The 27,559-nt window shown below is 40.4% G+C and overlaps 1 protein-coding gene across 4 annotated transcripts in view; it reads right to left on the bottom strand.

Annotated features, from left to right (window-relative positions):
- ATE1 (arginyltransferase 1) overlaps nucleotides 1-27,559 on the bottom strand; it is a 141,956-nt gene that overhangs the window by 27,280 nt on the left and 87,117 nt on the right. For all 4 annotated transcript variants that reach the window (XM_066355734.1, XM_066355733.1, XM_066355730.1 and 1 more), the window contains exon 11: nucleotides 27,379-27,499. In XM_066355734.1, the coding sequence (XP_066211831.1) occupies nucleotides 27,379-27,499 (121 nt within the window). The remainder of the gene's footprint in view (nucleotides 1-27,378; nucleotides 27,500-27,559) is intronic.

Raw genomic sequence — 27,559 nt, 5'->3', positions numbered from 1 at the left:
GCAAACATTGGAAAAGGATAAAACTGTTCCTATATCCATATAACATAATAGTCTATATAGAGAATCTCAAGGACTCTACAAAAAATTCCATCTAGATCAGTAAGTGAGTTCAGGACACAAAATCAACATATCTGATAGGGATTCATGTTCAGAATAAAGAAAAGTGTATTGAAAATCACATATCTGATAGGGATTAATGTTCAAAATACAGAAAGAACTATTAAAACTCAACAACAAAAACACCAAATAAACTGATTAAAAACAGGCAAAAGACCTGAAGAGATTAGTCTCCAAAGAAGATATATCAGGTCTACCGGAAAGTTCTGTCCATTTCTAGCACAACAAGTTTCGACATGTAAGCACATGTTTATTTGGCGCACGCGTGCCTCTCTATTTTTATCACTTAATGTATACATACTGATGTAGCAAATTAACTAAAACAAAGTTGATTCACGTTAGTCTTATGTGTGAAGCTATAGTGTACCCATGGCTACTGATAAAAGTTCATTTACGCCACTGTAATTTTTACAAATTTCAACAAGGAAGAAATGCTACAGAAGCATGTAGAAATTTATTGAAAGTGTTTGGTGAAGGTACAGTTTCTGATAGGACATGCAGAGATGGTTTGAAAAATTCAAAACAGGTGATTTCGACCTTTCTGATAAGCCACGTTCTGGGCGACCATCTTTGATCGATGACGATGTCATTAAGACTATGTTGGAGCAAGATCCTTTTCTGACAACATCAGAGATCGCAGAAAGGCTTAATTCAGCTCAGCAAACCATTTCTGACCATATTCGGAAGATAGGATTGGTGTGGAAATATTCAAGATGGGTGCCACATTATTTAAGTCAGAAGAATTTGGATGATCGAGTCGTCAAATGCACATCTCTGCTTGCTCAGAACAAAATCAAGCCCTTCTTGAACCGGATGATAACTGGAGATGAAAAGTGGATTACCTATGAAAACATCGTAAGGAAAAGGGCATACTGTGAACCCGGAAAACCTAGCCCTTCCACCTCTAAACCAAATTTGACTCTGAATAAGAGAATGTTGTGTATGTGGTGGGACATTCGAGGACCAATACATTATGAGCTTTTAAATCCGAACGAAAAGCTCAATTCGGAGAAGTATTGTCAGCAACTGGATAATTTAAAGACAGCAGTCCAAGAAAAGAGGCCGGCAATGTTCAATAGGAAGAACATCATACCGCATCATGATAATGCCAGGCCACATACTGCTTTGGGGACTCGTCAAAAACTTGCAGAACTAAGCTGGGAAATTCTGTCGCATCCACTATATTCCCCGGACTTAGCACCCTCCGACTATCACTTGTTTTTGTCCTTACAAAATTTTTTGAAGGGCAAAATATTCAAAAATGAAGAAGATATCAAACAAGCACTAGTTCGCATCAAAAGATAAAACATTTTTCAAAAATGGGATATACAAATTGTCCTCACACTGGCAAGAAATCATTAATAATAATGGCAATTATATTATTTAATAAAGTTTATTGACGGTAAGAAAAATTTGTATTTTGTTTTATTCCCAAAACGGACAAAACTTTCCAGTAGACTGTATACTAATGGTCAATAAGCACATGAAAGGATGCTGAACATCACTAATCACTAGGGAAGTACAAATTAAAACCACAATGACCATGAGGTGCGGAGGCCCGGAGGAAGAGGAGACCTGCGGTGTGTGGCTGGACGCAGCAGCACTGAAGAGACGGAAAGTACAGATTCTCTCCTTGAGACCTGAAGATGGCAGCAGAGTAGGCAGACGCACAGACTCCCAGCTCACACCACCGAAGTGAATTATAAACTAATTTATGAACAATCAGCGTGAAAAACCATTTCTGGACTACAAGAACAGCTCTCAAAAACCAAAAAGCAAAGAAGAAGCCACAACAAACCTGGTAGAGAGCGCCTGATTCTCCCCTGCTTACAGGAACGGGGGGGGGGGGGGAGTGAGGCTGGGCTCTCACTCCAAGGAAAAGAGCAGTAAATACTGCTCACAGCCACTTGCCTGGCGACCAGAGAACAAGGTGTGTTGAAAGGGCCAGCTTGTCTTCCAAAAAGAAAAGAGATAGAGAGAGAGAGAGGGATGGTGAGGGGAAGAGGAATACAGGTGATGACCTGAAAAGCTGACTCATTCAGTGCTGGAGGCAGCCATAACTGGGGGAGGGGATGATCCTTCCACAAAGCAAAATACAAAAGTACTTCCAGGTCACAGAGATACAGACATTTCTCCAGCTCCAATCAGCGCAAAAAGACACAGCCGAAATCAAGAAGTGGGGAGGAGGGGCAGTAACTCAGGTCTCCATGAAGATTTGAGATACACCTCCCCCTACTGAAGCAGAGAAAGAAACCCGTCCCCAGAGAGATTAACTGGCAGAAGAGGGCTTCAGAGCCTAAGGTCACACCCACTGCATTCCTGGATACAGTTTCAAATAAGCCTCCTGCTGAGATCAGCAAACAAGACAATCACCTGTTAAGAAAAAAAACAAATCAAGACTTCAAAGCAGCCCAAATACGAAAGTGGATTACAAATAATAGCTGATGCCAACCCAAGAAGACCTAGAAACAACACAAGTGAAAACTGGAGGCAGACAACACCAAAACTAGACTCAACCAGCTCTACAAAGAAAACACACAAACACACAGACACAATGAGAAGACAAAGAAGTGCAATCCAAATGAAACCACAAGAGAAACCTTCAGGAGATGAACTGAGTGATATGGAAAAAATCAAACTTCCGATGCGGAGTTTAAAATAATGATTGTAAGGATGCTTAGGGATCTTAGAAAAACAATGGATGGTCATCACGAACACCTAAATAAAGAAATAGCAAGTATAAAAAAGGATATTGAAGTATTAAAAAAGAATCAGTCGGAGATGACAAATACAATATCAGAAATGAAGACCACAATGGAAGGAATTAAAAACAGGATGGAATGGCCCTGGCCAGTTGGCTCAGCGGTAGAGCGTCGGCCTGGCGTGCAGGAGTCCCGGGTTCGATTCCTGGCCAGGGCACACAGGAAAAGCACCATCTGCTTCTCCTCCCCTCCCCCTCTCCTTCCTCTCTGTCTCTCTCTTCCCCTCCCGCATCCAAGGCTCCATTGGAGCTAAGTTTGCCCGGGTGCTGAGGATGGCTCTGTGGCCTCTGCCTCAGGCGCTAGAATGGCTCTGGATGCAACAGAGTGACGCCCCAGAGGAGCAGAGCATCGCCCCCTGGTGAGCATGCCGGGTGGATCCTGGTTGGGCGCATGCGGGAGTCTGTCTGACTGCCTCACTGTTTCCAGCTTCAGAGAAATGAAAAAACAAACAAAAAAAACCCAGGATGGATAGAGCTGAGGATCGCATCAGCGACTTGGGAGGACAACTAGAATGAAGGCAAGAAAGCAGAGAAGAAAAAAGAAAAGAGACTCAAAAAGCCTGAGGAAACTCTTAGAGAGCTCTATGACAATATGAAGAGAAATAACATCCGCATCATAGGGGTTCCTGAAGAAGAAGAAAAAGAACAAGGGATAGAGACTTTGTTCAATCATATCATAGCTGAAAACTTCCCTAAATTAATGTAGCAGAAACTCTCACAAGTTCAAGAAGCACAGAGGACTCCATTAAAGAGAAACCCAAAGAAACCTAAACCAAGACACATCATAATTAAAATACCAAAGCTAAGCGATAAAGAGAAAATATTAAAAGCTGCAAGAGAAAAAAAAGCTATCACCTACAAAAGAGCCCCCATAAGGATGACATCCAACTTCTCAACAGAAACACTTGAGGCCAAAAGGGAATGGCAAGAAATATTCAAAGTAATGCAGAACAAGAACCTACAACCAAGACTACTTTATCCAGCAAGGCTATCGTTTAAAATTGAAGGAGAAATAAAAAGCTTTCCAGACAAAACACAACTCAAGGAATTCATTACAACCAAACCAATGCTGCAGGAAATGTTAAGGGGCCTGTTGTAAACAGATCAAAGTGGGAAAAGAATATAGCAAAAAAGGAATACAGCTTTAAAGAATAAAATGGCAATAAACAACTACATATCAATAATAACCATAAATGTAAATGGATTAAATGATCCAATCAAAAGACATAGGGTAGCTGCGTGGATAAGAAAACAGGACCCGTACATATACTGTCTACGAGACACACCTTAAAGATACACATAGATTGAAGGTAAACGAATGGAAAAAAACATTTCATGCAAATGTAAATGAAAAAAAAAGCTGGGGTAGCAATACTTACATCAGACAAATTGGACTTTAAAACAAAGAATATAGTAAGAGATAAAGAAGGCCACTACATAATGACTAAGGGAGTAATCCAACAGGAAGATATAACTATTATAAATATCTATGCACCTAATATAGGAGCACCTAAATATATAAAGCAGACTTTGGTGGATTTAAAGGGCAAGATCAACAGCAATACTATAATAGTAGGGGATTTCAATACTCAACTAACATCACTAGATAGATCCTCAAGAAAGAAAATTAACAAAGAAACAGCAGACTTATTGGACACACTAGATCAACTCAATTTAATAGATATCTTCAGAACCTTTCACCCTAAAGCAGCAGAATATACATTCTTTTCAAGTGCTCATGGTAGATTCTCTAGGATAGACCACCTGTTAGGGCACAAAAGTGCTCTCCACAAATTTAAGAAAACTGAAATCATATCAAGCACTTTCTCCGATCACAACAGCATGAAACTAGAAATGAACCACAACAGAAAAGCTCAAAAATTCCCACCCCCCAAAATTCCCAAACACATGGAAACTAAATAGCAGGTTGTTAAATAACGAATGGATTAAAAATGAGATCAAAGAAGAAAAAAAAAAGCCTAGAAACGAATGACAGTGAGCATACAACAACTCAAAATTTATGGGACACAGCAAAAGTAGTACTGAGAGGGAAGTTCATACTACTACAGGCACACTTTAAGAAGCTAGAAAAAGCTCAAATAAACAACTTAACCCTGCATCTAAAAGAACTGGAAAAAGAACAGCAAGTAAAGCCCAAATGTAGTAAAAGGAAGGAAATAATAAAGATCAGAGCAGAAATAAATGACATAGAGGCTAAAGAAACAATACAGAAGATCAATGAAACTAGGAGCTGGTTCTTTGAAAAGGTCAACAAGATTGATGAACCTATAACTAGACTCACCAAGAAAAAGAGAGAGAGGACTCAAATAAATAAAATTAGAAATGAGAGCGGAGAAATAACAACTAAAACAACAGAAATACAAAATATTGTAAGAAAATACTATGAAGAACTGTATGCCAAAAAACTAGACAACCTAGATGAAATGGAAAAATTCCTTGAAACATACAACCTTCCAAAAATCAATCTGGAAGAATCAGAAAACCTAAACAGACCGATTACACCAAATGAGATCGAAACAGTTATCAAAAAACTCCCAACAAAGCAAAGTCCGGGGCCTGATGGCTTCACAACTGAATTCTACCAAATATTCAAAGAAGAACTAACTCCTATCCTTCTCAAACTATTTCAAAAAATTCAAGAGGAAGGAAGACTTCCAAGCTCCTTTTATGAGGCAAGCATAATTCTGATTCCAAAACCAGGCAAAGACAACACAAAGAAAGAAAATTATAGGCCAAAATCTCTGATGAATATAGATGCTAAAATCCTCAACAAAATATTAGCAAACCAGATTCAACAATATATGGAAAAAATCATACACCATGATCAAGTGGGATTTATTCTGGGGAGGCAAGGCTGGTACAATATTCGTAAATCAATCAATGTGATTCATCACATAAACAAAAGAAAGGAGAAAAACCACATGATAATCTCAATAGATGCAGAAAAAGCATTTGATAAAATCCAGCACACTTTCATGATCAAAACTCTCAGCAAAGTGGGAATACAGGGACCATACCTCAACATGATAAAAGCCATCTATGAGAAACCCACAGCCAACATCATACTCAATGGGCCAAAATTAAAAGCAATACCCTTAAGATCAGGAACAAGGCAGGAGTGTTCCCTTTCACCACTCTTATTTAACATAGTCCTGGAAGTCCTAGCCACAGCAATCAGAAAAGAAGAAGAAATAAAAGGCATTCAAGTTGGAAAAAAAGAAATAAAACTATCATTATTTGCACATGATATGATATTGTATATAGAAAACCCTAAAGTCTCAGTCAAAAAACTACTGGACCTGATAAATGAATTCAGCAAAGTGGCAGGATATAAAATCAATACGCGCATTTTTATACACCAACAATGAACAGTCAGAAAGAGAAAGTAAGGAAACAATCCCCTTCACAATTACAACCAAAAATATAAAGTACCTAGGAATAAACTTAACCAAGGAGACTAAAAACTTGTACTCGGAAAATTACAAAGCATTGATAAAAGAAATCAAGGAAGATACAAACAAGTGGAAGCATATACCATGCTCATGGTTAGGAAGAATGAACATCATTAAAATGTCTATATTACCCAAAGCAATCTATAAATTCAATGCAATACCAATTAAAATACCAATGACATACTTCAAAGATATAGATCACATATTCCAAAAATTTATATGGAACCAAAAAAGAACACGAATAGCCTCAGCAATCTTAAAAAAGAAGAATAAAGTGGGAGGTATCACACTTCCTGATATCAAGTTATACTACAAGGCCATTGTACTCAAAACAGCCTGGTACTGGCATAAGAACAGGCATATAGATCAATGGAACAGAAAAGAGAACCCAGTAATAAACCCACAGCTCTATGGACAACTGATATTTGACAAAGGAGGTAAGGAAATACAATGGAGTAAAGACAGCCTCTTTAACTAATGGTGTTGGGAAAACTGGACAGCTACCTGCAAAAACAATGAAACTAGATCACCAGCTTACACCACTCACAAAAATAAACTCAAAATGGATAAAAGATTTAAATGTAAGCCTTAAAACTACAGGCATATTTGAAGAAAATATAGGCAGTAAGCTCTCTGACATCTCTCGGAGCAATATATTTGCTGATTTATCTCCACGGGGAAGTGAAATAAAAGACAGGATAAACAAATGGGACTATATCAAACTAAAAAGCTTTTGCACAGCCCTGGCCGGTTGGCTCAGTGGTAGAGCGTTGGCCTAGTGTGCGGGGGACCCGGGTTCGATTCCCGGCCAGGGCACATAGGAGAAGCGCCCATTTGCTTCTCCACCCCCCCCCCTCCTTCCTCTCTGTCTCTCTCTTCCCCTCCCGCAGCCAAGGCTCCATTGGAGCAAAGATGGCCTGGGCGCTGGGGATGGCTCCTTGGCCTCTGCCCCAGGAGCTAGAGTGGCTCTGGTCGCGGCAGAGCGACGTCCCGGGTGGATCCCGGTCGGGCGGATGCGGGAGTCTGTCTGACTGTCTCTCCCCGTTTCCAGCTTCAGAAAAATACAAAACAACAACAAAAAAAAACAAAAAAAACTTTTGCACAGTTAAAGACAACAAGAACAGAATAAAAAGACAAACTACACAATGAGAGAACATATTTGACAATACATCTGATAAGGGGTTATAACCAAAATTTATAAAGAACTTGTAAAACTTAATACCAGGAAGACAAACAATCCAATCCAAAAATGGGCAAAAGAAATGTATAGACACTTCTCCAAAGAGGACACACAGATGGCCAATAGGCATATGAAAAAATGCTCAACATCACTAATCATTAGAGAAATGCAAATTAAAACCACAATGAGGTATCACCTCACACCAGTCAGAATGGGGCTCATCAACAAAACAACACAGAATAAGTGCTGGCGAGGATGTGGATAAAATGGAACCCTCCTGCACTGCTGGTGGGAATGCAGACTGGTGCAGCCACTGTGGAAAACAGTATGGAGATTCCTCAAAAAATTAAAAATCGAACTGCCTTTTGACCCAGCTATACCACTGTTAGGAATATACCCCAAGAACACCATAGCACTGTATAAAAAGAAGAAATGCACCCCCATGTTTGTGGCAGCATTGTTCATAATAGCGAAGATCTGGAAACAGCCCAAGTGTCCGTCAGAGGACGAGCGGATTAAAAAGCTTTGGTACATATATACTATGGAATACTACTCAGCCATAAGAAATGATGACATCGGATCATTTACAATAACATGGATGGACCTTGATAACATTATACAGAGTGAAATAAGTAAATCAGAAAAAAACTAAGAACTATATGAATCCATACATAGATGGGACATAAAAATGAGACTCAGAGACATGAACAAGAATGTGATAGCAACGGGAGTGGGGAGGGTGGGGGGGAGGGGGGATGAGGCAAGGAATGAGAGAGGGGTTGGGGGAGGGGAGGGGCACAAAGAAAACCAGATAGAAGGTGACAGAAGACAATTTGACTTTGGGGGAGGGGTATACAGCATAATCAAATGTCAAAATAATCTGGAGATATTTTCTCTCAACATATGTACCCTGATTTATCAATGTCACTGCATTAAATTTAATAAATAAATTTTAAAAAATTATATGGAACCAAAAGAGAACACGAATAGCCTCAACAATCTTGAAAAGGAAGAATAAAGCAGGAGGTATCACACTTCCGGATATCAAGTTATATTATAAGGTCATTGTACTCAAAACAGCCTGGTACTGGCATAAGAACAGGCATATAGATCAATGGAACAGAAAAGAGAACCCAGAAATAAACCCACACACAACTGATATTTTTTTTTTTTTTTAATTTTTCTGAAGCTGGAAACAGGGAGAGACAGTCAGACAGACTCCCGCATGCGCCCGACCGGGATCCACCCGGCACGCCCACCAGGGGCCATGCTCTGCCCACCAGGGGGCGATGCTCTGCCCATCCTGGGCATCGCCATATTGCGACCAGAGCCACTCTAGCGCCTGAGGCAGAGGCCACAGAGCCATCCCCAGCGCCAGGGCCATCTTTGCTCCAATGGAGCCTCGGCTGCGGGAGGGGAAGAGAGAGGCAGAGAGGAAAGCGCGGCGGAGGGGTGGAGAAGCAAATGGGCGCTTCTCCTTTGTGCCCTGGCCGGGAATCGAACCTGGGTCCTCCGCACGCTAGGCCGACGCTCTACCGCTGAGCCAACCGGCCAGGGCCACAACTGATATTTGACAAAGGAGGTAAGAACATACATACATTGGAGTAAAGACAGCCTCTTCAACAAATGGTGTTGGGAAAATTGGACAGCTACCTGCAAAAAAATGAAACTAGACCACCAACTTACACCACTCACAAAAATAAACTCAAAATGGATAAAAAACTTAAATGTAAGCCGTAAAACCATAAGCATCTTAGAAGAATACATAGGCAGTAAGCTTTCTAACATCTGTCGCAGCAATATATTTGCCGATTTGTCTCCACAGGCAAGTGAAACAAAAGACAGGATAAACAAATGGGACTTCATCAAACTAAAAAGCTTCTGCACAGCTAAGGACAATAAGAACAGAATAAAAAGACAAACTACACAATGGGAGAATATATTTGACAATGCGTCTGATAAGGGGTTAATAACCAAAATTTATAAAGAACTTGTAAAACTTAATACCAGAAAGACAAACAATCCAATCCAAAAATGGGCAAAAGAAATGAATAGACACTCCTCCAAAGAGGACACACAGATGGCCAATAGGCATATGAAAAAATGTTCAACATCACTAATCATTAGAGAAATGCAAATTAAAACCACAATGAGATATCACCTCACACCAGTCAGAATGGGGCTCATCAACAAAACAACACAGAATAAGTGCTGGCGAGGATGTGGAGAAAAGGGAACCCTCCTGCACTGCTGGTGGGAATGCAGACTGGTGCAGCCACTGTGGAAAACAGTATGGAGATTCCTCAAGAAATTAAAAATTGAACTGCCTTTTGACCCAGCTATACCACTGTTAGGAATATACCCCAAGAACACCATAGCACTGTTTGAAAAGAAGAAATGCACCCCCATGTTTGTGGCAGCACTGTTCACAACAGCAAAGATCTGGAAACAGCCCAAGTGTCCGTCAGAGGACGAGCGGATTAAAAAGCTTTGGTATATATATACTATGGAATACTACTCAGCCATAAGAAATGATGACATCGGATCTTTTACAACAACAGGGATGGACCTTAATAACATTATACTGAGCGAAATAAGTATATCAGAAAAATCTAAGAACTATATGATTCCACACATAGGTGGGACATAAAAATGAGACTCAGAGACATGGACAACAGTTTTGGGGTTACAGGGTGGGGTGGAGGAGAGGGAGGGGGTTGGGGAGGGGCACAAAGAAAACCAGTTAGAAGGTGACAGAAGACAATTTTATCAACAATGTCACCCCATTAAAATTAATAAAAAAAAAAAAACCAAAGAATTTGTCTCACGGCTAATTCAGGCAGTTAGAAGAATAGTATAAGGATGCTAATTCTGCTTCTCAGGCCATATCCTGCAAAAGGGGCCCCAAGTAAGTTGGTAATTTGGCTCCTCTGATTTTGCCAATTGGATTTAAAAAAAATAAATAGGTCAGGAACGCCCTGAAATGGAACTAACAATACATGAGCATAAATTTAAAGGACTTTTAGATACTGGAGCTGATGTATCTGTTATTGCTAAGCTACACTGGCCTCCTTCCTGGCCCACTCATGCAGCAGCCACAGAATTTCAAGGTATAGGGCAGAGTAAATCCCCTCAACAAAGTTCTAGTTTTCTAAATTGGGAAAATTAAGAAGGTCATTCTAGATTTTTTAAGCCTTATGTGCTCCCTGGATGACCAGTTATTTTGTGGGGTAGAGCTGTTTTGAAAAATATGGGAGCGTTGCTTGTCAATCCTAATGGTTTAGTCAGTACTCAGATGCTTGATCGGGGATTTTTGCCCACCAAGGGACTAGGGAAAGAACAGCGAGGAATTCTGACCCCCATAGAAGTGGCACCCAATACCAGAAGGTGTGGATTAGGATATCAAAATTTAGCATAGGGGCCTTGGTAGCTCCTGCTACCTCAATAATGAATTGTGTAGACCCAATTACTTAGAAATCAGATAATCCTGTATGGGTAGACCAATGGCCCCTTTCTCAGGAGAAACTTAGGGCAGCTGCTCAATTGGTACAAGAGCGGCTACAGCTAGAGCACATTGAACCATCTAATAACCCATGGAATACACTTCCATATTTTGATCTGGTTGCCTCCTGGATTATCAAGGGGCATAAGCGACCCTTACAGCTTACAGGTTTTGAGCCTCAAAATTATTGTTGTTCCTTTTTCAAAGGATCAATAACAATGGCTCTGGAAAACTTCCACTAAATGACAAATCGCTCTTGAAAATCAAGGGACAACTTTATACTGAAACTGTCAACTTAAAATCAGCTCAAAGACTAGAATTATATGCCATTACCATGGCTTTTCAGCATTTGCCATATTCCCCCTTTAATCTATATACAGCAGCAAATATTTACTTATGGTGTTTCCACTATAAAGACTGCGGTCTTAGGGACAACTGCTGATGAACTATTTCAGCATTTCCTCCTTCTTCAAAGACTTGCATGTCAACATAGAGCTCCATGTTTTATAGGACATATTCGAGCTCACTCCATGCTCCCTGGAGCTTTAGCACAAGGGAATGCCCTTGTTGATCAAGCTACCCAAAAGAAAATTATTTGGAGCAACCATGACAGATCAAGCAATTCAGTCTCATACTATTCATCACCAGAACGCTGCAGCCCTGTGTAAACAGTTTCAACTTTCTCGGGAAGCAGCACGGCAGATTGGGAAATCCTGTCCAAGGGGTCCTATACTACAATCTGTCCCTTAATTTGGAGTTAACCCTCAAGGACCCCTACCAAGACAACTTTGGCAAATGGATGTTACTCATATACCTTCATTTGGCAAACAGTTCTATGTTCACGTTACAGTGGATACATATTCTGGATTTATAGTAACCTCTGTCAGAACAGGAGAGGCTGCTTTGCATGTTATAGCTCATTGTCTGTATGCATTGGTCTATTATTGGATTTCCTAAACAGGTTAAACTGACAATGTTCCTGCATATGGAGCAAAAGCATTTACTGTATATTGTCAAACCTTTTGAATTATGTGTATTTCTTAAAATCTTTAAAGTCAAGGTATTATTAAATTGTACCCAGCAAATATTTTAAGGTCAATTAAAAAAAATTTAAAAGGGGGGAGTCATATCCTGAAACTCCTACAGGTCTACCATACCATGCTTTTTACTTAAAAAATTTTAAATTTCTTTTGAATGCTGATGAACAGGAGACGCCAAATCTTTTTCTCCTACAAACTACTACATTCTTTACTTGATCCAGCTAATAACACTGTTTTGTCTATTTCCAAATAGCCCCAGATATATGGAAAAGATTTATATAGGCGGATGAGGATCCTCAAACCTCTCAGCGAGATCTTCTGAGCATGGTTTTTAAGATACCAAGAGGCAGAAAAAGCCCAATAGAGATCAGGGGAACTACCAGCTTTTAGGATACTCCCTTAAAGGCTCCAACGCCCCAAAGGGGTCTCATAGGATGCCATCTGGGTCCTGCTTCAATAGTGAAAAGGAAGGTCATTGAGCTAAAGCCTGCCAGACTTACATGCCTCTGCTGTGAGGAAATAGGGACACTAGAAGGTAGGCTTCCCCCTCGCTCCTCTAAGGGAGGGTTCAGTCCCTTCCAGCCCTGCTCCAGCCACCTATGACCTAACCTTGCCCAGAATGCTGGGGTTTGCCACTGAAGGCTAAAGGTGCCCAGGGCCGTCGGTCCCATCTACGACACTGTAAACTGATCTCATTTACACAAGGGCCACTTAACTATGTCTTGCCTGAATAGTCAGGTTTTTTATTCCTCACTCGAAGATCTCTGTTGTGGGTGTTGAAAGTCTGCTTTTTGCTGCTTTAATATATAGTGTTTCCTTTATTCTTCCTACCTCAATGCCCCACTCATATTTCAGGCTGTGACCTACTCATAATTTAGAGCTCTCTTTCCCCCTTTTGCCAACTTCTATTATGAATCTACCTTTGCCACCCAGCTTAGTGTATCCTAAGGTTCTCTTTACCAAGCCACAGTTGCAGAGCTCCAGGGAAAAGCAACCTGGTCTCATCTCTCCAGGCAGAGGAGAACAGAAGCTCCATCTCCACACATGCTGCAGATGGCTTTTCCAGTCTACCTGAATCATTACCAGCTAGAAGCAGTGGTCATTGGGACTTGGACGTGAGCAGCAAAGTATAGAATTGTGACAACAATTCCAGTGCCATGCGGACTTTTCCTGGATGTGGACTTTTCCTGGACTCCTGCTCCTTGGGACAGCTCCTAACAGACTGAACTGGGGTTGGGTTGCATTTATCAGGGACTTGGCATGGTGTTGGGGCCAACTTGGACTTGGTGAACTTGTTAAGGACACTACTCTTTTATGGATTCTTGCTGTATTGGCCAAGAGTTTGCTTAAAGGCTTTAATCACTGTAAAAAAAAAATAATAGAGGACTAGATAAAGAAGATGTGGCACATATACACCATGGTATACTATTCAGCCTTAAGAAATGATGACATCGGATCACTTACAACAAAATGGTGAAATCTTGGTAACATTATACGGAGTGAAATAAGTAAATCAGAAAAAAAAACAAGAACTGCAGGATTCCACACATGGGTGGGACATAAAAATGAGACTAAGAGATATGGACAAGAGTGTGGTGGTTACAGGGGACAGGGGGAGGAAAGGAGGGAGAGGGGGACAAAGAAAACCAGATAGAGGGTGACGGAGGACAATCTGACTTTGGGTGATGGGTATGCAACAGAATTGAATGACAAGATAACCTGGACATGTTTTCTTTGAATATATGTACCCTGATTTATTGATGTCACCCCATTAAAATTAATACAAATTTATTTATTTAAAAAAACAACAAAAAAATGACATAATGGTAAATATTACACATCTGTCTCCATACAGTTACAGAAAAAGTTTTTGTTTGTAATGAGAACTTTCAAGACCCACTTTCCTAGCTACTTTCAAGTTTTAACACAGTATTATTAAGTATAGTCACCCTGCCATACAGCCCTATGACTTACTAATTTTATAACTGGAAATATGTACCTTTTGACACTCTTCACTTATTTCGCCCACCCACCAACCCCTGCCTCAGGCAACCACCAACGTGTTCTCTATATCCATGAGCTCAATTTTTGTTTTTTTAGATTTCACATATAAGTGAGATCATAGAATATTTATTTCTCTTTCTCTGACTTATTTCACTAGCAAAATGCTCTAAAAGTCCATCTATATTGTCAGAAATGGCAATATTTCATTCTTTTTAGGGCTAGTAAGTCCACTCTTTATCTATATATCTCACACCTTCTTTATCCATCAATGGACATTCAAGGTTGTTTCCATATCTTGATGATTGTAAATAATGCAGTAAACTTGGGGGTGCACAAATCTTTTGAAGTTAGTGGTTCACTTTTCTTTGGATGAATATTCAGAAATAAAATTGCTGGATCATACAGTAGATGTATTCTTTTTTTTTTTTGAGAAACTGCCTTACTGTTTTCCATAGTGGCTGTACCAATTAACATTCCCACCAACAGTTCCCTTTTCTCTACATCCCTGCCAACACTTGTTACCTCTGGTCTTTTTGATAATAACCATTCTAAGTGAGGCCATGGATAGCCTCATTGTGGCTTTGATATCCACTGTGACGATTAATGAGGTTGAGCATCTTTTCAGGTACCCGTTAGCCATCTGCATGTCTTCTTTGGAAAATGTCTATTCAGATCTGGTTTGGTTTTTTGCTATTGAATTATAAGAGTTCTTTATATATTTTGGATCTTAATGATTTATCAGATACATATGATTTGCAAATATTTTTTCCCATTCAGTTTGCTTATCCCCAGCTTTAATAAGGTATAGCTGACAAAAATTAAAAGTGTATACACTTAAGATGTACAAAATTATTATTTTGATATATGTAAACTTTGTGAAATGATTATCACAATCACCTAATTAACATACTCATTAAAAATGGTGCTTTTCAATGCAAAAAACCCCACCCCCTTTATAAGAACAATATTCTAGCTGCTCTTTACTATTTCACATGTAAAAGGCCTTTCCACCCCGACAATAAACTGCTTGAGGGTGGGGACCAAATCTCACACTTCTTGGTACTCAGAAGCCAGACTTCTTGACGAAGACATATAAGGCGCAATGCCGGGTAGACATCTAGTAAATGCAGTAAATGTTTGTGGGTCAGCGTGCTCGTCTTGATCTCAGACTCTTCAGACAAGCATCAGAAGACATATCTTCAGAGCAACTACCCAGCTTTCATTAATTTTCTTGTTAATTAGTTCCATACATTTATTACTCAATGTCTGAATTCTCAATTCAAATCATTCTTGGGTTACTTTTGTTTCTGAATGTGATATAAATGTTGAAATTAATCACAGTAAAATAGCTTTAAGTTGTACTGGATTGACCCATTTTTAGAACAAGGATGGTACCTACATCTTCATAAACTCCAGTTAGTTAACCACAATGAAATATAAGAAAATGATACTAATACAAACGACCTATCACCAACTCCCTAGGCTTATTTGGAATGAAAGATTGTCCCATGTCTCACATCCTGGACTAGTCTCCGTCTGCTTCTCCAGAGGTCGGAAATTCCAGAAACAAAGGCACTTTGTGGAGCATACCCACGCTCCAAATCCTTCAGTAACTGGCAAGACTCAACCGATGATTTGTCTGAAGAGAGGAATTTGGTCCCAAACCTTGACAGTGAAGCGCAGCCAATGTCAACCGCTTGAGCTAAATTCACAGATACTTTTCAGATAATCATGAGCTACATGCGGCTACAGGTCTCCTGGTCAACGTCCATATTCACCTGAGTGTTTGGTTTGGTCATCTTTGGACACTGCTTCCACAAAGCAAACTCCCCTTCCGAAGTGACAAATAAGAAGTCCTGAACTGAATAAGCTTCACCATGTTTCTTCTGGTGTATTCTTCTCTTGCTCAGAGGAAAAAATGTTTTCTTTTAACTTCTTACTGCTACTCAAGTTGAATACTTTTGCTTTCATCTTGATGAAACTCTCCCATCCCTTTCTGTGCTACCAGACCACTGCAATGTTCCACATACTTCCAGTTTCTGCTTTGCTTTCGTTAGTTCATTAGTTCACACTGGCTTATGATGGAATCCATTTGTTACCCAGGGACTCAGATCTCCCCAAATGACATCACAGTCTTGGTTTTCATTTTCATTTCACTACATTGCACCAAACATATCTACTCTGAAGCAAAATGTTTTAACAATGAAAAGGTACAGGGGACACTATAATAAGAATTTTAAACCCCCTTTCTAGTCATTAGATAAGCAACCCAACCTGCAACCAAGTCAGGTGGGGCACAATGTCACCACTGGTACAGTGGACCTCTGGGCGGCAGCAGCAGACTCTGGTTCGGTCCAGGTCACTCCCGGAGGAATCTCTTCTGCGCTCCCGTCTGGCCTGACAATTCCTTCACAGAAACCGCATCCTCGTCTCACGCTGCTCAGCAAATGATTTATTTACAAGTCCCTAAAAGTTGAGACTTTCTAAATTCCAGTTTTTTAAAGTTTAAAATAGATCTTTCAGAACTCCTTCTATATCCCAAGTACTTCTTCGTAAGCCGTGGACTATTACAGAACTTCCAGGGCAGCCACACGGGAGTACAGCATCTGGGGCCTGCTTCAGAGCATGGCTGTCAGTCCTCGTAACCCAAACCTGGCTCCGCTACATTTTAAAAATCTCAACTATTCCTTTAATGTAGCTTGAAAAACAACATAATTAAATATTGTGACTAAAAGCAAATAAAGCAGAGCTTAAGGCACTGTGCTCTTAATCTACACACATTCCTCTCTCCCCTGAAAATCGCAATGTTTTCAAAAATATTTTCAAAAGTGTGTAGTTATGAAAGGAAAGGCTGAAGTTTGTCATTTAAAGCCAGGACTATGTTTCCAAAGCGAACTCTTGGCACCGCTGGCAAAGTCAGCAAGTGTGAATAGACTAAAAGGTTCCTTCTGCTTTTTCTTGCCGTCCTGGATGCAGTTTGAGAGCTTTAAGAAAACATGCTGGCCCTGGCCGGTTGGCTCAGCGATAGAGCGTCGGCCTGGCGTGCGGGGGACCCGGGTTCAATTCCCGGCCAGGGCACATAGAAGCGCCCATTTGCTTCTCCACCCCCTCCCTCCTTCCTCTCTGTCTCTCTCTTCCCCTCCCGCAGCTGAGGCTCCATTGGAGCAAAGATGGCCCGGGCGCTGGGGATGGCTCCTTGGCCTCTGCCCCAGGCGCTAGAGTGGCTCTGGTCGCGGCAGAGCGACGCCCTGGAGGGGCAGAGCATCACCCCCTGGTGGGCAGAGCCTCGCCCCTGGTGGGCGTGCCGGGTGGATCCCGGTCGGGCGCATGCGGGAGTCTGTCTGATTGTCTCTCCCCGTTTCCAGCTTCAGAAAAATACAAAAAAAAAGAAAACATGCTCACAACCCCTAGGTTTTATAACAGTGTAACAAGGTGGCAACGAGATGCACCACAAAGGGACTCTTTTATCAAAGGATTCACAAAACTGTACTTAACAGGGTGCTTTTAAAAAAACATTAAAAATATAGTTCAATTTACAATCACTAGACTCATTGTGACTTTTCTGAAAACATTAGTTTAAAGGACAAGGCTTATGCAAATGTAGTAAACCAGTGCAAGTATATTTATTTACACTTAGTGTATCACCCACCTAACCCCCTCCCTCTCCACGCTCTTGAACTTCATTAGCCTGAAAACATTTTTCTCTTTGAACTCAGGGCTCTGCGAAATGACTTCAGAATGAAGACCAAGTTCCCAGAAGAGCAGTAATTTGCTTTGGACTGACGAGTCTGCCCTGGGGTCTCCCGGGCGGGCGAGAACACAGCAAAGGGAGAGCTCCGCTAGCACTGCTCTCACACGGGCTCTGCAGGGCACTCACTGTTCTCTCACAAGCAACACTCACACTCACACCCTTCTCTCTGGAAGACAGAGACCAAGACAGAAGAGAGCGAGACAGAGAGAGGGAGAGATATACGTGACATTTCTGAAGAGAACTTAACTTAGGCTTACATGTGAAATTAGAACTCAGTTCTTGACACTATCAACTTTTGACTCATATTCCTGCACCAAACCTCTCTGCTAATGTCTGGTAAATAATTCTCTATGCAACTTGACACTAAGAGAGCTAAAAAGAATTAAAAGAGAAAAACACAAATTATATTTTAACTTTCCCTTGCATATTTAAATAATGTTTAGAGTAAAATATTTTTTAAAAAGCATATTCAACTGCACAATATCAAATCCATGGACATGGTATTGCAGTCCACCGTTTGTCCAAGGAGGTAAACCTATAGGGTCACATCTTTCTCTAAAGTCACACACATCTGGAGAACACAGACACCTGGCAGACAAAGATAGTTATACTACAAACAAAACAAAAGCAGTTATTGTTAAGATAAGGTAATATGATTGTACAGTTTGCTAAACCATCCATGCTAAACAATGATATTACGTATTATGTGATAACACAGAATTTAATTGTGTTTAGTTTTGGACAGTTTTCAGTTAAATATCTAGTTAGGGACATAATCTTTGGAATACTTGATCAAAAAAATTATAAAATTAGACTCCAGTAAAATATAAAAATATTAAAGTCATAACCAAGATTAAGAGTAGATCCCTCGATAAAAAGAACATTTAAAATACCTGTGCTATAGTCCTAAGTTTAAATGGAATGTACCAGAGAAAAAAAAACATTAGTCACCTCACCAATTTACAAGTGACATTTCACACCCAAAGCTTATATGTGTGTGTATACATAAGAATAAAAGACAAAAATAAAAAAAAATCATGTGCAAAATTGATCTTAGTTATTACTAGTATCACTAGAATTAAGAAACAGAGAAGAGGCCTGTTAGCGACAAGGGAAGTTCAGAAATGCATAATTCCTATTTAATATAGATGGTTTCAACTTGTACAATAAGTCCTCACTAATACCACTGATACATTCTTGGAAACTGCAACCTTAAGCAAAATGACCTATTAATGAAACCAATTTTAGCATAGGCTATTTTGAGTAATTTTAAGAATATGACTACAGAATTCCATCATGTTCAAATATCTTTAGAGTTAAGTGAGAATCAATGACATATCTTAAAACCTAAATGTAATGCAAATGCCAGTGAACATATAATCTTCTGGGCTGAAAGTGCAAGCTTCAGTGAGTACACCCGTAACTAACTGGGTAAGAAAGCACGGGGTCATGGCTATGTGACCACCTCTCTGACATACACACAAGGTACTGCAAACACACAAACAAAGTGTCTTTCAACCTGGAAAACTCTGAATTAAGAGAAATGTTTGAGAATAAATACCATGGTATTAATAATGGTGTCAAGGGGTCTGAGCATATTTGCTATTCTGCACTTAAACAGTATTTGACAAAACTGAGGCCATTAGAAAATAAGCCCCTCTCATGATGTCATTTGTCATCTTAACACTAGAAGTCTTCAGTCTGTGAACATGGTAAACCTCTCTCTTGTTTCAGTCTCTGAGCAATACTTAATGGTTTCCAGCATAGTGACCTTAATAAATATATTCCCAAATATTGTACTGTATTTTTAATGCTATGTAAGTAAATTTGTATTCATTCATTTTCCAACTATTTGCTTGTAGTATATAAAAATACAATTGAATTTTGTATATTAACCTTGCATACTGTGACCTTCCTAAAATTCACTTACTAGTTAGTTGTAATAGTTGTTCAGAAGACTTCTGGAAATTTTCTATCTAAACTAGGGATAGTCAACCTTTTTATACCTACCACCCACTTTTGTATCTCTGTGAGTAGTAAAATTTTCTAACTGCCCACTGGTTCCACAGTAATGGTGATTTATAAAGTAGGAAAGTCACTTTACTTTATAAAATTTATAAAGCAGAGTTACAGCAAGTTAAAGCATATAATAATAATTACTTACCAAGTACTTTATGTCAGATTTTCGCTAAGTTTGGCAGAATAAATCTTTATAAAACAACTTATATAGTTAAATCTATCTTTTTATTTATACTTTGGTTGCTCCACTACCTCTCACCATGAAAGCTGGAATGCCCACTAGTGGGCGGTAGGGACCAGGTTGACTACCACTGATGTAAACAATAATTTTTGTTGCCAACAGTAAATACATAACTGAATAATTGATTTAGTCTTATAATTTCACAATCAGTAAAAATTTAGATTAACGTATAAATTTATTAGATTTATAAGAGTACTTTGTTAGCCAACTGACTTAAGAGGGAAACTGAATACATTATCATTAAAAGTTTTAAAAACGTTCAAAGAAATTTAATTAGCACTCTGTAAATAAAATCAAATGTTATTCAAAAGCCCTTTAAAAATTATTGCAAGATTTGAAAAGATTTGTTATCCAAATTTAAATGATTAAAGAAGAAACAGACGTTACTTTAACAGACTATTACTTTAATGAACTGAATAACAATTTCTGAAATTAAAGTGAACATTGGACTTAGCTTTTCTGCAAACAAAAGTCATGCTCATGGGCACCAGAAACTTAGTCTTCAATAGTTAATACCTAAATGCTCACAAATTTGAAAACCTAATCTGCATCTTCAAAAGCAGAGATAAAGTACTGCGCATGCCTGGCTTACTGGGCAGACTGGCTAGTAAAAATCTGTGTAACAGCATTTTAAAAATTTCTCTGGAAGGCTGGCTTTAAAACATTCTTTAAGGCCCTGGCCGGTTGGCTCAGTGGTAGAGCGTCGGCCTGGTGTGCAGAAGTCCCAGGTTCGATTCCCGGCCAGGGCACACAGGAGAGGCACCCATCTGCTTCTCCACCCCTCCTCCTCTCCTTCCTCTCTGTCTCTCTCTTCCCCTCCTGCAGCTGAGGCTCCACTGGAGCAAAGATGGCCCGGGCGCTGGGGATGGCTTCTTGGCCTCTGCCCCAGGCGCTAGAGTGGCTCTGGTCGCAACAGAGCGACGCCCCGGAGGGGCAGAGCATCGCCCCCTGGTGGGCAGAGCGTCGCCCCCTGGTGGGCGTGCCGGGTGGATCCTGGTCGGGCGCATGCGGGAGTCTGTCTGACTGTCTCTCCCCGTTTCTAGCTTCAGAAAAATACAAAAAAAACCCAAAACAAAACAAAAAAAACCCATTCTTTAAGAATTGAGAATAGTCACTGATAACTTTTAAAGTTTACTTTAATTCTTAGCTTTATAGTTTTAATAGAAAATGCTACTGATAAACATTATAATACCTCAGTCTTATGCACAAATACTGTAGGAAAGGCTTGGTGTCTTCATTAAAGCACCACACCATCTAGAAAATTCGAGTTCTCAACTTTCAACCACGAGTCATATTAGTACTGCACCAGCACCTGGGTAAGAAGGGCATCCCTGAAAAGGAAGTAAGTGGGGAAAGATAGTAATAATACAATAAAGTGATATTTTTTAAGTGGACAGGAAGTAGATTGAAAAGTCTGGGGACACTAATTTTTCTACATCTTACATTTCAAAACATTCTCCATATTCACCAACTGCATAAGCCAAATTCCCAACAATATTCGTGTTTGTTTTCTTGTGTGAGAGAGACAGAGAGAGGGATAGATAGATAGGGACAGACAGGAAGGGAGAGAAATGAGAAGCATCAGTTCTTCGTTGTGGCACCTCAGTTGTTCATTGATTGCTCTCTCATATGTGCCTTGACTGGGGGGCTACAGCAGACCGAGTGACCCCTTGCTCAAGCCAGCAACCTTAGGCTCAAGCTAGCGACCTCGGGTTTCGAACCTGGGTCTTCCATGTCCCAGTCCAACTCTCTATCCACTATGCCACCACCTGGTCAGGCTACAAAATTCTTGTTTTGATGCCTGTTTCCTTTATGACATTTAGTAGGCTACAGTGAGTTTATCTCCAGCTGGCTACTGGCAGCAAAAAATGTTTATTAAGTATTTATTCAACAATCAAAATAATTAATTTTGTAACATCAAGTGTGTAGATCAACCTCAAATCTAGATTTGAAAATATTTTACCCGTATTACAGCACATTTTCAGAGGCCCTAGTTCTGGTAAATTTACTTTCTCCTTTCCCAGTAATTTAGATGACATTTTGCCTGAGGGACGCCCTTCTGAGGGACCATGAACACAACATTCAGGAAGTTGCACCAGCCTTGGAGAAACCAGGCAGGCGGATCCAGGTCGGAGCTCCTCTGAACCACATATTCCCACAACGGTAGTGTCAGAGGAGACTCGCTTTTTCTGTGGGCATGTATGACAGAAACTACAGAAGTACGGAAAAAATGCCAGGGAACCATGCCAGCAGAAAAAAAGGGGGATATACTATAATAAAATAACACAGATGGAGCCCCAGGAGTTTGACAGACTCAAACAACAAAAAAGCTGTTTATATTAGTTCAGATTTTCAGCAACTACATACAAGGACGAGCTGAGATGTCCTCGAAACTCCCTGAGTAAAATGCACAAAGCATTATGTCCAAATTAGATGCTGGTTTTTGTCTTTTTTATTGATTTGATGGGGGGGGGGGGAATGCAGGTGGAGCGAGAGAAACATCAGTTTGTGTTCCCCTTATTTATGCACTCATTGGCTCAATCTTGCATGGGCCCTCACGGGGGTCAAACCTGCCACTGTGGAATGTTGGGATAATACACTAACCAACTGAGCTGCCTGGCCAGGACTGGTGCTGTTAATTTTGTAATAAACTTAAATTCAACATCCTAACTAATAACTTATGACTTAGTTACATTAGACACAAATTAGGAAATTTCTCACAGACATTTCAAAGTATGTATAGAAAAGAGTGAAATCTAGACTAATCTGTGCTTAAATCTATACTAAAGATTATTCTAATTATCTCCTTTGTAATAAATACTAAGTATAATTACTTACAAAAGTCATAGAGCAATATTTGAGTTAAAATTATTTTAAATCGCCTGACCAGGCAGTGGCGCAGTAGATAGAGCGTCGGACTGGGATGCAGAGGACCCAGGTTCGAGACCTCGAGGTTGCCAGCTTGAGTGTGGGCTTATCTGGTTTGAGCAAAAAGCTCACCAGCTTGGACTCAAAGTTGCTGGCTCAAGCAAGGGGTTACTCGGTCTGAAGGCCCACAGTCAAGGCACATATAAGAAAGCAATCAATGAACAACTAAGGTCTTGCAACGAAAAACTGATGATTGATGCTTCTCATCTCTCTCCATTCCTGTCTGTCCTGTCTATCCCTCTATCTGACTCTCTATCTCTGAAAAATAAAAAGAAAAAAATTATTTTAAATCTCTGATAAAAACAAATATTAGCTGTCATTTTTTGCAATAAATATTATCTGAAGGGCCAATACTGAAACATTCAATTATGTTCTAAGGATAAACTGAGGTAACAGGAAAAACATACAATGGTGCTTGGGAAATAGCATATGCTCAATAAAGTTTACATTTTTTGTAAATCTAGAATCAAAAGACTTTACTACCAACAATAAACACAGTATTAGTCAAACATTAAAAATCACATCGAATCACAGTTTATCATGGCTCTAAAACCAACTCCAAACATCTGTTTTACGCTCTTGATGGCACTCGTAACCCCACCACCAGACGCTGCCGCCCATGGAAGCTGTGGCATGTTTGCTGCATGACTGAATTACCGATTGTGTCATTTCTACGTTACTTGAGAAGCGACACAAAGTACTGAATAAAAACAACAAAAGCGCAAAGCATGATTCCTGTCCCATTTTTTAAAAATTAACAGATTCATGCACATAAAACACAAGATCAGAAGGAGAGCATGAAAATATTAATGATCATTAAATCTTGTTAGTAGTTGTTTTATGCTTTTGGATGAATTTTCTACTAGGGTTCCCAGTAAATAGTTTATAAAGTAATTTTTTAAAAAAGGTAAGCTGTGATTGTGATGCGGAAAATTTAAATCTATCCATATCCAACTATCAAGTTAAAGGCAATTTGAAAAAATTTTACTTGAAATGATTTGAGAAACATCTGAAGTAATTTCTTTAGGGTCCGCGGAGGTCCTGAACTGAAAAACAAAAGACCTATTTATGGACAAATTATTTCTTTAGAATTTTCCAAGTGCCTTCAGTTTGTCAGCCCCTCCCCCACAGTACCTTAAAAGCAGTAAATACACAATAGGTTTTTACTGCTACCCAGACTTCCTAGTTGAGAAGTAACCACGGAACCCCAAAATGCACAATGGACATGTGTGTGCAGGAGCACAGGGAAGGGAAGAACAGGCTTCCGGAGGCTCACGGTGGCTCAGGATGGGGGAACGGAGTTTTCCTGACAAGTGGCCGCCGCGCACCTCGCAGCCGAGAGGTTTCAGAGACCTGCGGCGCCTTACGCGGAGTAATTTAACTCCTGACGACTGAACGGAGACACAAGACTTAGAGAAAGAAGCACCATGCTGACTCACAATATTGCCCATATTAAGCTCGGTATTTCTCTGAGTCTGAGTTTGGGTCAAGGAAAAGTAAAACTGGCCCCAGAGACAAGAACGCCTTCCCACTTATTGCCGTTTAAATCTCAAGTGACCATGTTTCACAGCATGCGCAATCCATTCCAGCATGGAACTGCATTTTAATTTCCTAAAACCACAGGGTGGGAGACTGATTCTCATAGTGTCTGGGATGTGATACTCAATACTGATAAACTATGGTGTTCTCTTGCAAGTTCCAAAGATTCAGCATATGGAAAAGGATCTTCATTTTCTCTTGTTAAAAGTGAGACAACAGGCCCCAAATGGAGTCACCTGTGTTAAGCCCATGTCAGCAAACCTAGACTTACTATCTAACTTAATTAGTTTCAGCCTTCCCCAGGAACAGACTCATGAACCAGTCAAGCTGGAGGTACCTCAGCACTCCTGAGTGAGGTCAACTGCCTGCCAGCCCCCTGCGTCCCCTGAAGAAAGTGACCTTACCACAAACAATCAGCTCTCTGCCACTGTGACTTCCTGGCCCTGCCCTTTCCACCTGTGGAAGTCCTTCATTCTGTCTAGCCCCTCGCTGTCTGCCAGGTGGATGATGCCTGGTCCCTGAAGTTCTGAATCAAGTCAGTTTACTGTTGAATTTAACACTGTGAAGCACTGTTTTCAAAGAAGGTTATTCCTCTGATTTTTGTAAATGAGTTCTAAACAATAAATATTAAGAGTTCAAGCTAATGCTGTAGGAAAGACACCTCAGTAGATTGTAGGAAAAGAACAAGCTTACTGGGGATAGCACCTCCTTGACAACAACCAGGCGATACGAGTTTTAACTTTTCTTTGCCACGAAATGCTCATTATGCTTACTCCAGAAAATGAATGAAAAATCTATGGTCATAAATACATCTTTGCTTGAACGTCAATTCAGTGCATGGAAATTATTCAGACACTTTTCAAGTTTATACAACAGGAGAGCCTGGGATTACTTTAATCTCCACGTATCACATGAAGAAGAGAAGCAACCGTTAAAATGCTCAAGAACGGAGAAACAAAAGGTGAAATTGTGTCCTAAGTTTGGGAGTCAGACAACTATTTAAGATCATGTTATTATTCAGTCGGAAGGATCTTATGAAGATACATTTTTTATACGTGAATGTGAAATAATGCAGTAAGATGTTCAGTAGTTTTATCATAAAACCGGCTCGGACCTGACCTTGCCAAAAGCTAAAAGAAAAAACTCTTTTTAAGAAGAGAAAACAGATAAGTATACGCTTTCCAAGTCTGAGCCTGACTCTAAAATTCAATGTCAAATTCAATGTTTGCTTTTAAGCAACATATCTGTTTGTTGGATCAGAGGTGAAACTTGACTTAGAACCAAACAATGAGATTCTTATTAATAATTGAGGTACAGGAACTACAGAGTTCCGCTTGTTCTATGAAACTTCAATCTAGAAAGCCTGGGGTGAGCCTCCAGGTGCCAGGCTAATGATGAGTCAGTTGGTTTCCTATGGTCAATGTCCATCACATTCTAAGGCCCCACAGGTTGAGAACCGCTGTTCTAAGGTCTCATCATGTGTCAGAAGTACTCACACTGGATTGTCTATCAGCTGAAGACAACAATACAATGGCACATAAACCAATTCTTTATAAGAAAACACCTGATTTGTGAAAAATAAAATGCACAACTTAGAACAGAAGAAATTACTACTCTTTTTTTTTTCACTCCTTTGTCTTCCTATTTGATTTCTCCATTTACTCCCTCCTCCACTCCTGGCCTTTCCAGTTCTTTCCTTCTCTTTTCCCAAACTCAGACCACGGGTGGCTAGTAGAATAATGTTTGTATTCTTAAGACGCGTGCATGGGGCACCTCTGGTGGGCGGGAAGGACTCAGAGGTCAATGAAGCACACACCAGAACATCCGGGACTTCACTCTGGGGGAAGGCACACAGGCACCTTGATGAGAGGGGCACGGAGGGCAGCAGTACGCAGCTGGTGGCCAAAGCCACAGTGGCCCAGCGGTGAAGCGAGGACCGCTGGAAACCATGAGTGGTATCGGACGACAGGGGGGCGGACAGAACTGCACATCTGTTCAGAGATGGGTCCGAGCAAATGAAGCCAAACACCTGAGAGTCTGTGCATATATGGAAAACAGCATCCTAATTTGCCTAACAATTGCTAACACAACAATAGGGGGTTACTGTCAGCATGTTCATATTTAATCCTCGTAACAGGCAGGTCCTACTCTTATCTTAATTTTGAAGGCCAGGAGTCTGAAGCGAGATGATTAATTTGCCTATGGGCAGGCGGCTACCAGCTGAAGATGGAGTCAGGGTCCGAATGCAGGAAGTCTGGCTCCAGGACTGTTTTTACAGCAGTACCCACTGCTAGTGCAGGGTACCCAACGGGGAATAACGAGAAAATATGGCTGGGCTTTTTTGGGCAGGAGATGGAAGAAGGGAAGAAAGGAGCACCAGAGACGCAAGAAGGAAGTCAAGAAAGTGTTATCACAAAACCAAAACCCATCACAGCCTGCGACCCAGCCCCCAGCCGCTGGCCCAAAACCATTCACACATTCATTCAGTCCAACTGGTCAACGTTTCTGTCCTACCGGCTAAATGATCTAGCGAAAGTTTTATGTACTGTGATAGTTATAGAAGTAATGAATACCCACGTCAGCCCTCACAGCAGGATGTAAAAACTAATCGGTCAGATATAGCACAAGCATGTGACGTGTCTGCATTTATTTACAAAACTGAGAGTGCTGCGTGTATGTGATCCCTCTATCTTACACACACACGCACACACACTCATGCACACTAAAATACAGAAAGCTACCTGGACCCTGGTAAGAGCCACAGCTACCTGAATCCTAAAAGCAAAGCCAACAATCTCCAGTCAAGCTCTGCTCCAAACATACCTGCTTCTGGATCCTGGTTGAAACGGCAGTATTTGGAGGTCTCGAGTAAAGGCAGGCACTGCTCGATGGGCACCCAAACATACGTCTCAGGACACAACAAGTCAGAAGGTCTATAGTGACCCTAAGGAGACACGAGGAAAAACGGCACAGGCATTAATAACACAGCAACTTCCTAGTGACA

The sequence above is a fragment of the Saccopteryx leptura genome, chromosome 13 (assembly GCF_036850995.1).
Source record: "Saccopteryx leptura isolate mSacLep1 chromosome 13, mSacLep1_pri_phased_curated, whole genome shotgun sequence".
NCBI lineage: Eukaryota > Metazoa > Chordata > Mammalia > Chiroptera > Emballonuridae > Saccopteryx > Saccopteryx leptura.
This window is presented reverse-complemented; position numbering and strand designations above follow the sequence as displayed.